Here is a 10,364-nt window from a genome sequence, read left to right as displayed (position 1 = left end):
AATCATAACAGCGCTCTTTTGGGATGTTTTATGTCTGTTGGTCTGTCTTTCACTGGCGTATAGACAAACCAATTCTGTTTATCAAATGGCCTTACAAATGATGATCAAGGAAATATCTGTCGACCTGTGACCTACTGTACTTTTTATAACTATTAGGGGAACTTGCTGTTTTATATTTTACGGGTCTTACTGCTCCAATGTGTTCGAAACCTCAGCATTATACAGGTTGGGTCGAAACGAACTATCGCGGGACTTCTAAGGTCAAACACAATCCGCGTGAGGGCGAAACTAGACCTTTGGGATTGGGATTGGGAAATTATCCATATCAATGGAAATGATCTGTTCCAGGGTCAAACTATAACTATCATAAAACCTTTATGAACTGTATAGTTCATATACGTAAAATTTTTACATTCTTAACTGTGTAAATCTAACATTAGTGTAGTAGTAGATGTGCTAACCAATCGTCCGCCGTGCCGGCAGTCATGTATCGGTCATATTGAAATTGTCAAAACAACAAAATACTCCTAATTCAAAGTGATGAATTCACATTGAAAATGTGCGCAATCGTTTCTTAATAGCTCTAATTGTACAAATTAAGAACAGAAAATGAGTGGAACCAAATGGACAAATGTATTGGGACATCATCTTCTTTACTTTTCCATGTCAGTCTTCTCTTAACACTCCTCGTTGAGCCTCATCCAGTTAAAAAATGATACCTGCAGCATTTTGGAATTACCGTAAACAAAACTCAGAGGAAACACAAAAGAAATCGAAAACCACCGTCCACAATTAAGTGTTTGTTGAGCAAACAAGATTTGCTGAGGTCACTGCATGATGGCAATTGAGTTTCCAATTTTATAACCTCTGAGGCCTTTGACTTCAAGGTTCCACAATCATAACAACTTGTAACGTGATTGTCAGCGCACATGCCATTAGTGACACGCCACCCCCAAAAAAAAAAAAAGTCAGTCCTGCCACAGCGTGTGCCACAAATACGGAGAGCTGAAAACAATATTTTTTTCCAAATAAACACCATATACAGTTATCTCTATGATATCTGATCACGTACAGTTTGATTGACATCCCACTACACATCGAACAATGAAAATTGTTCCTAATGAGATACAAGTGCAAGAAAGTGGCCAAAGTACACGCTGGTATTTCAGCAGCCCGCCGATTGTTTCTGACCACACAGCAACGACCTTTGCTGTATCACTTACACCATCGGATACAAGACGACAAGATATCAATTCCGTGACCCCCGGGACCCATCCGTTTACTTTGGTGATGTCCTTTCCCTCTCTGGCATGAAAGAATATGCCACCTAATGTGTTGTTACTGCGCATAAAGCCGGTCATCTATCATTGTCCACTTCTGCTAATGAAGCCCAGATGCGGATATGTTCTTGTTTCACTCTATAGCCTTGTTCATTCGCTCTTTTGTTGTCAGGATTCCGGACCCACAATCCTGATGCTTTTTTGGTTTTGTTTTTTTGTTGTTGTTGTTCCGGGTTGTCCTGGTAATTTCACACTCTAAGGGTGAGTAGACGATAGGCCGCACGTATAGTTACACTGTTATAACTATTGTTGCACGCAATCACAAACCGAGCCGCACATGAAAATGTCCGTCTTGTCTCGAATTATATCTGTCGCAGAAGACTTCCAACGCTAAACTGCATGAGTATTATGACAGCACGTGAGAGATGCAGTATCGAGGGCTTATTTGTTTTCATGATGTTGCAGCAGGCGGACCTATCAGAGTGGGAGGGGCGGTTTTTTCTTCTTTTTTTTTTTTTTTTTTTTAATGAAGTTTAACTAACAGAACCAAATTAAAAGAAGCATTGCCGAAAGAAGTGGGTTGACAAGAAACACTGGAAGGTGGCGAAACGGGGAAATTGGACTTGTGTGATGCATTTTGGGGGGGAAATGTTGAACTGCGTCTCCAGCAGCGTGGTAAGTGGTCAACTCCGCTATGGGGCCTACAGGCTATTCGCATTGGGCATACAAGACTCGAAACTATTTTTTTTAAAAGGAATAATAATGATGATTTAAAAAAAAATATATAAATATATATATAAAAAAACAACTGTGTGAGATTTTAATGTTTAATTGAATTGAGTATTAGGTGAGGAAATGCGAATCGTCCCTGCTTTACATGTTTAACTCATGGCCAATAAACAAACCAACTCCATTCTGCGCGTTGTGAAAACAAATGCGTACGTCTTCGGTCATAAATAAACGCTATTTAATTACAGATGTTTTTTTTTTTTAACTTAATTTTTTTTAAATGAAAATTTCAAGCGATTATGATAGCGGCCATAAAAGTTCGATCGACATCGTTTATTAAAACGAAGCCTTAGTGGATTATGCGCGAAATGAATATGCGGCCATTCAATCAATTAAGCGCACGTGTGACGTCAATCACAGCCAAGCGCGTCCAGCTGCGCGCGCGTCGGCGTTGACGCTGAGCGACCGGACCAGAAAGTACGCGGCACACGCGTCGAACGGAGAGGAGAATCATGTTGAGGGTTGACTTTTTCACTTTTTATTATTTTCGCCATGGGAATATGAAGCTCGCTTCCTGCGTCGCTCACTATTGAGGCGGGGGGCATGTCGGAGAAACAACTGGAACCCACGGACATTTTTGTCCAACCTGGCAATGATTTCGCGGACACGGTAAGTTCGCTCATGATTCACAATAAGCCGCGTTTTGCGTTGCGCCCCCCCAAAAGCTCGATTTATGCGCTCAAAAGGCTTTCAAATGACCGAGAGTCAACGCGGCGGCGCGCACATCAAAGTGCCGCCGGGGACTCAATCAACGTGGTTGCTTGTGCTAGCAAAGCAGCTATTTAATTGCCTTTTTTTTCCATTCCAAATGACTTCAACGCAAAACTTGAAATGTCAACTTTTTTTTTAATTTTTTTTTTATTTTTTTTTTTTTATTGTTTTTTGTCCCCACAAGTGCTGCTAATATTTGTAAGCAGTTCCATGTCCGTCTGCGTGTTCTGACAGGGTTCCTCTGGCTCGGAGGACATTTTTGAGGACTCTTATTCTCCCTGCTCCATGTCCTCCTCCAACCTCACTGTGACCTCTCAGCAGGGAAAAATCATCTGCTCCTCTTGCTGCCAGGAGATAGTGGACAGATATCTCCTCAAGGTATGGCGTCATAATACAGTGGTTAGGCTTGAGATAGGTGCCAATTTTTCACTGTTTTGTACATTTCAACACAACGTCATGCCCACATTTCTGAAATTTCTGGTAAAGTCTACGACTAATCCAAGGTTAATTGCCACAGCAAAAGTGGGAATGGATTAGAATGTCCGCATCACTGCAGACGCCGCACCGATCCGCTGAAAAAGCTGTACACTTTCATTCCAATGTCACCGCCACCTAGAGGTTATGAGAGAGGTGTACACTTTCATTCTAATATACCATCGCCACCTAGAGGTTATGAAAAAGGTGTAGCCTACACTTTCATTCCAATATGACAGGGGTACGTATGACTGCTTATCCTGTATGTACAGTTGTGCTCATAAGTTGACAGTTTAATTGGAATCCCATTTAAATTAAAATTGTTTCGCCTAGCCCTTGTTTTCTTTAAAGAATTGTACCCATCTTAGATATTCTGCCTGGGTAAGAAAACATGAGCACAAATGTCTTCTGATTCACTAAATAAAAGGCTGTGAATTTCAAAATAAGAGAAAGTAAATCAAAAGTATTACATGTTCAAATAGTGCTTAACTTCAGAGTAATTCTTTGAAAAACTACTTTGTTTTGATCATATGCGTAGAAGCACAATCATGCATTGTAAAAATGCGTTATACATGGGTAGAAGGGCTTTCCAGAATTTTGAGGTCAATGTGAAATTGTGGTATTTCTTGTGATGTCACATGGGTTAGGTGGCCAATCAGGTGCTTATATACTGTAACAAGGAAGTGAAGTGAGCGCTGAAGCAACCCGCCAGCTAAGCAACGTGCCTACGTATACCTCCAAACTACATTTTACGTGCAACTGGGATTCATTTTAGGGGTGCTTCAGCACCCTCAAACATGGGCTAGAAAGTATGGGTGCATGTATACACCTGGGCGTTTGCCATGGTCTTTAAAGCTATAGTAATCACTTAATTTGCTATTTAAAAATGGCTTTCTGCACACAAAGAACACGCAGTTGCATCATAATTTGGTCTGAACTTGGTGTCAAACAGACATGCTACCATAGGTCTCTAATATGCAATGACAGTACAGTCTTTCTCTATTAGGGTTGTTGGGAAAAATTAAACATTGAACTTATTCGTTAAGGTGAACAATTTGTGCTGGCATGTGCGCTGCCTGTCATGCTGCGTGTGCAAGACATCACTAGGGAGACATGTCAGCTGCTATGTAAAAGAGAGACAAGTTTTCTGCAAACTGGACTACTTCAGGTAAGTCTACACTAACAGTATTGTGGGGGTTTATATCTCAAAATGTCATGTGGGTGTATACTGTAGAAAAAGAAATGCATTTATGACACAATTATCTTGAAGGAAATTTGATTTCTCGTGTTTATAATATTAGTTTGTTTATTCCAGATTCAGTGTTTAAGCAAAATTTAAGTTTGTTGTCATGATAAACTTTCACGCTACATTTCTGCAGAGAAGGGAAACATGCACATCGCAGTGATTTTTTTCATTCAATATTAAGTTTGGCCTGCGACGTTGTCCCAATTTGTAATTTTGGACCACCTGTGAATTTGAGTTTGACACCCCTGCCCTAGATGATGCAAATAAATTTAAGAGAACAAAACGGTTAGAAAATGAATAGTCATGTATTGAAATGTGTACTCGAGGCGGCACGGTGGAAACTGGTTAGCACATCTGCCTCACAGTTCTGAGGAACCGGGTACAAATCTGGCCTCGCTTTTGTGGAGTTTGCATGTTCTCCCTGTGCATGTGTGGGTTTTCACCGGGTACTCTGGTTTCCTCTAGACTTTACACCGATCTGATCGGTATCGGCCGATAATTAGCATTTTATGCTGATCGGCTGATCGACTTTCATGTCATAATTCGCCGATCGGCTCTGCACAAGACATTTAACTCCGCGTCGCTGTTGCGTATAAATCCAAAAGCTAGTTTATTTAAAACCTTGTCACGTGTCTTGTGGCTCAGTACTGTAATTATCTGACGGCCAATAAAGTTATTTTCAATCTTGAAAAAATACGCTATAGGCGTGGGACTATTTTGCGGCGTCTCGGACAAACAACACGGAAGTTATTTGCAGTCTGTGCACAACTGAAGTACGTCGTGGGGAATCTCGGAGCAAACCGCACGCATGACGGCCAAAACTGTTGAATGCCAGATTTTGTATCTTTGGGTCTGTACCAGATAAAACATTTGAATATTTGAAAATCTGTTTGGACCAGGTTTAAGTGAGGCATGGGACTTCTAGTGAATGCCTTGCGATACAGTCCTTATTCCACTTGTTTTTGTATTCTTCATCAGGAAGTATGGAACGCGCTGTGCTCGTTGTGGCCGTAATATCTATTCCAGTGACTGGGTGCGGCAGGCAAGAGGCAGCACCTTCCACCTAGCTTGTTTCTGCTGTGCCACCTGTAAGCGTCAGCTGTCCACCGGGGAGGAGTGTGGACTATTGGAGAACAGAGTCTTCTGCCGGCCCCACTATGATATTATAATGGAGAATATCCAACGCTCCAAAGAAAATGGTGAGCGTATGACTGCAACACAAAACGATCGAATGTGAATGTCATTCGGTGTCGCATCTGTAGATGTACAGGATCTACTTCGATCTAGTTAAGATTGCAACACCTGAAGTAAAATGGGGATTCGACTATAAGCATCCAAAAACTACACTGGAGAGTATTACAAAACCAAGGTTTTTTTATTTTTTATTTTTTTTTATAAATTAATGAAATTGAGACTAATTCTGTGATAGAGAATAACTATGGAGCTCTTAACTGGCCGAAATAAGGTAAAGGTCCATGTGTGGTCAAAATAAATTGATTGAGTTGATAAATAATCCATACGATAATTTTTTTGATTAATCATGAGTTAACACGTTAACTTTGACAGCCCTACTTAAAATGCTAAACCATAACATATGGTGTGTTGTCTATAAAGAGCAATCGAAAATAAATGAAGACCAGGAAGAAAAAGATGGCTGCAGCACCATGTCCAGACCTGCTAAGAGGGCCAGGACCAGTTTTACTGTTGACCAGTTACAGGTACTGCATATGCAAGCCCTCCACTAAACTTATTTTGGCTCTCGTCTCGAGTCATGTTTTGTTTTACATTCGCTGAAGATGTGGGTTTGGGCGCGACATGGTTATTCAGAGCACTGGTTACATGAGCGCCATGCCCTCCACTCTATATTCAGGTAATGCAAACTCAGTTTGCTCAGGAGAACAACCCAGATGCTCAGACTCTCCAGAAACTATCAGAGAGGACTGGTCTAACCCGCAGGGTTATTCAGGTGGGCCAAAACTTCATTTCCTGTAGTACTGTAATTTCAACACAGATTGAATGTTGCATGGCATCAGATATTTTTTTTTCCCAGGTTTCCTTCATTCCCTGGCAATTTCTTTGGTTTCAGGTCTGGTTTCAGAACTGCAGAGCCCGTCAAAAGAAACACATCACCACAAATTCTGCCTCCAATACAATGACGTCACTTCCTACTGGTCAACTGTCACCGCCTCTGACGGATGATTTGCAATACATAACCTACCTTAATTCAGATGTCCCTCTTCTCACCACATTGACCTATATGGATGGTAAGAAACCCTCCTTTTTTGCACATACAGTGGGTACGGAAAGCATTCAGACCCCCTTAAATTTTTGTTATATTGCAGCCATTTGCTAAAATCAGTTCATTTCCCCCCCTCATTAATGTACACACAGCACCCCATATTGACGGGGAAAAAACAGAATTGTTGAAAATTTTACAGATTAAAAAAGAAAAACTGAAATATCACACAGTATTCAGACCCTTGGCTGTAACACTCATATATTTAACTCGGGCGTTGTCCATTTCTTATCATCCTTGAGATGGTTCTACACCTTCGTTGGAGTCCAGCTGTGTTTAATTAGGCTGATTTGACTTGATTAGGAAAGCCACACCCCTGTCTATAGAAGACCTTACAGCTCACACTGCATGTCAGAGCAATTGAGAATCATGAGGTCAAGGGAACTGCTTGAAGAGCTCAGAGACAGAATTGTGGCAAGGCACAGAACCCAAAGATCACTGTGGCTGAGCTCCACAGATGCAGTCGGGAGATGGGAGAAAGTTCTAGAAAGTCAACCATCACTGCAACCCTCCACCAGTCGGGGCTTTATGGCAGAGTGGCACGACGGAAGCCTCTCCTCAGTGCAAGACACATGAAAGCTTTTTCTAAAAAAAAACATGATTTTAGCAAATGGCTGCAATATGAGTGAAACATTTAAGGGGGTCTGAATACTTTCCGTACCCACCGTCTCAATTAAAATTTCCCAACGGAAACATGTTCAAAACATTAACTGTATAGCTTGCACCTTTTGAAGCAGTGTCAGAGCTTCTTAACTAAATTGAAGGTCATTTCTTTAATACTTGCATTTTTAAAGGGCCCGTATTTTGCCAAACCAACTTTTTCTAGTATTTGGGATGTAATATTCCCGAGCAAGTCCTGTCAATATAACAAAACGCGTGTGCTCTCACAAGTGGGTCTTCTGCACGGAGGCAACCAATCAGATGGAAGGGGGCGTTCTTAGCCAAGTATGGACAAGCTGATACAAAACTGGGTCAAACAGAAGTAGCTTTTAGAGGTGCCTTTTCTGGACACTCGTATGACAAAACTGTTTTTTTATTTTTTAAAACTAAGTCCACGTTAGTCTCTCTGTGTAGGTCTAAATAAACAAAATATGGGACCTTTAACCAATTATGAAGAAAATTGTTGCAAATTGTTGACTAATAAGGTATCTATACTTTACATTTCCAGTACAAACTCCAGACCCACTTCTACTTCAGCCTCTTATCTCCCATCCACTGACACAACTGCCAGCCAGCCAAGCTTAAGATGCTGCCCACTACTGGAGAGGCGAGGTTCACCACTTGCCGGCGGTTCATCAATTAATTTTTTTTTTTTAACACCGCGTATCCTTATTTTGGTGGCAGGTCAGCTGGAGCTTGTGCAAGCTGACTTTGAGCGAGAGGCTGGGAACACACTGGACCATCGCAGGGTCACCACTCGCCAACATTAGCAATTGTTACTGTAAAGCTCATGCTTCCTAATGTGTTCCCATGCACTGAATAATCCTTCGGGCACACAGGGAAGTTAAAAAATGTCATGTTTGCTTTGTGGAATTTTGTTAAAAAAAGTATGTACTTGTATTTAATTTATTTGGAAAGTATGATGAAATAAGTCACTGAGAATTCAAATGGATAGTTTGTTTAATTTAAGATTGTGACATTTAAGTCTCCACATATTTATAGGATGTAAGATGTCTGTTGTCCAAGACTACAAAATTCAGAGCCACTGGTTTAACTGCAAATTAATACTGGAACTGTACTTAATTTTGTTGACTGGTGAGACAAATGTACATTTGTTTAGCAAACTAAAATTGACTGATTGCTATGTGCAGTTCATGTATTCACATTTATATATTTTCACTAGGATGCCTTATCACAAACAATGTAAAACAGCAAAAATACATGGTCATTTGTTTAATATGAATACAGGAATTAATTGCACTTTTGTAGGACACATGAAATGGATGCTGATCCTGGGGATTAAAGTCGATGGCCATGTACTGTATTTTGTTTGCAATGCGTCTTTGACTCTCTCACAGCTACTTACTGATATCACATGACATTTCTTTATACACAATACATTACTTTTACCACTTGGGGTACTTACCAAAGTGTACCCAGTTGGCTTCTTAGTAGTCTTATGTCTTGGTGTTTTAGCCAACTTTATACAAAATCTGCATTTACTGTATGTACCTTGGCAAGGTAATCCTATAATTCTAACTGTAATGTATGTTCTTGTAGCTTTATGTACCGCACAGGATGCTAAAGCAAGTGAACATAATTAGGTGCTCCACTGGCAGAAGCTGAAAGAGCAAACTTGGAGACTAGGCACTGCTCCTTATTAGTTTATTCCTCCTTTTTGTCTGCAGTCGAGACTGTTGGCCCAGCAGACCACGTCCTGGAAAAGAGCTGATGCCACTATACGGTACATCAGAAAATGTCAATTTCAGTCTGTTCTAGTTTAATGCCATAATACTCACAGGAATGGGATGTGACCTAACTTACTTGATGTGCACAACTTGTGTGTAAACTTGCACAACCAAATCTGAAGCAGGGAATCTGGGCGACTCATCCTACATTTAAAAGATGATTGTATCTTCAAAATAATTCCAAATTAAGGGGTTTCCTGTCAATCTGAGATTTACAGAAATGAATCCACTCAAAGCAGAGCACCCTAAATCAAGGTTTTACAGACCAGTTGCACATGTTCTTACTGGCACAGACAAATCGCAACGTATCACGCTTGTCAAATCACTGCACTGGTTACTCGTCAAAACTGTTTTAAAAATCCTCGTTTACAAAGCTTTCCGTGGCCTTTCACTTCAGTAGGCCCACGTAACAGACATGCTCTTCTATTACACTCTGGCAAGAAGCTCTAGCAATTGCAGTCTAGTCATTCCTCACAAAAACACAGCAAGGGGATTCAGCTTTTTGTATCTATGCCACGCATCTGGAACAAACGAGGTGCGTTGCTGCCCGGGCCACGCGACGCTGGTGATGCCAAAAAAGCAATTGTCAACGGTCTGCGTAGGATGGGTGTGGTGCTAAGGAAGCATTTTCCTGATTGTAATATATATTAGTCGTGAAGGGGAGCGGAGGGGGTTGGAGTGTCGAGGAAATTCTCTTCTCATCAAAACCGTTTTGACTTCTGATGACCAGCACATATTGGCGAAGTTGTCAAAGGAGGGTGTTTGTGTTCGCTTAAGTGTCCGCTACAGGTGTAATTCGGCACCTTGGTTATGAAGTGCTGCGTCCAAGTGTGAAAATACAATCCATCTTTAAATGGGCACTCAATTTTTTTCTTTGCACCCTGGACTAGAAGTAGCTCTCATTGGCCCAGCAGTCCAAGAGGGTGTGGGTGAGCAGTGGCTCATTTTGAAACAACAGCCCTGTAGAAGCCCATAATAATCATAATTAATAATGGCGGCACAGTGCCCGACTGCCTCACAGTTCTGAGGACCCGGGTTCAAATGGGGCCTCGCCTGTGTGGAGTTTGCATGTTCTCCCCGTGCCTGCGTGGCTTTTCTCCGGGTACTCCGGTTTCTTCCAACATCCCCAAAACATGCGTGGTAGGTTCATTGAAGACTCT

At 41.3% G+C, this 10,364-nt stretch overlaps 1 protein-coding gene across 2 annotated transcripts; it reads left to right on the top strand.

Moving 5' to 3' along the window:
* The first annotated feature begins 2,396 nt into the window (after positions 1–2,396).
* Positions 2,397–8,780, top strand: lhx8a (LIM homeobox 8a). Of its 2 annotated transcripts, none has more exons than XM_061798497.1 (9): positions 2,397–2,678; positions 3,015–3,158; positions 4,301–4,422; positions 5,479–5,699; positions 6,115–6,218; positions 6,371–6,466; positions 6,587–6,764; positions 7,965–8,063; positions 8,141–8,780. In XM_061798497.1, the coding sequence occupies exons 1-8, from the start codon at positions 2,613–2,615 to the stop codon at positions 8,039–8,041; spliced, it is 1,008 nt and encodes a 335-aa protein (XP_061654481.1). In that variant the 5' UTR covers positions 2,397–2,612; the 3' UTR covers positions 8,042–8,063; positions 8,141–8,780. The 2 variants fall into 2 exon arrangements, with proteins under 2 accessions (XP_061654481.1, XP_061654482.1); XM_061798498.1 differs by having other exon boundaries at positions 7,965–8,068.
* Positions 8,781–10,364: the final 1,584 nt, after the last annotated feature.

The sequence above is a fragment of the Phyllopteryx taeniolatus genome, chromosome 14, assembly GCF_024500385.1.
Source record: "Phyllopteryx taeniolatus isolate TA_2022b chromosome 14, UOR_Ptae_1.2, whole genome shotgun sequence".
NCBI classification, from domain to species: Eukaryota; Metazoa; Chordata; class Actinopteri; order Syngnathiformes; family Syngnathidae; genus Phyllopteryx; species Phyllopteryx taeniolatus.
This window is presented reverse-complemented; position numbering and strand designations above follow the sequence as displayed.

Excerpts from the sequence above, each read along its gene's own strand:
- lhx8a (XM_061798497.1), top strand. The coding sequence starts at position 2,613 with ATGTCGGAGAAACAACTGGAACCCACGGACATTTTTGTCCAACCTGGC. Across the intron at positions 3,159-4,300 it reads TGGACAGATATCTCCTCAAG|GTGAACAATTTGTGCTGGCA; the intron begins GTATGGCGTCAT and ends TTATTCGTTAAG. Across the intron at positions 6,765-7,964 it reads CACATTGACCTATATGGATG|TACAAACTCCAGACCCACTT; the intron begins GTAAGAAACCCT and ends TTACATTTCCAG.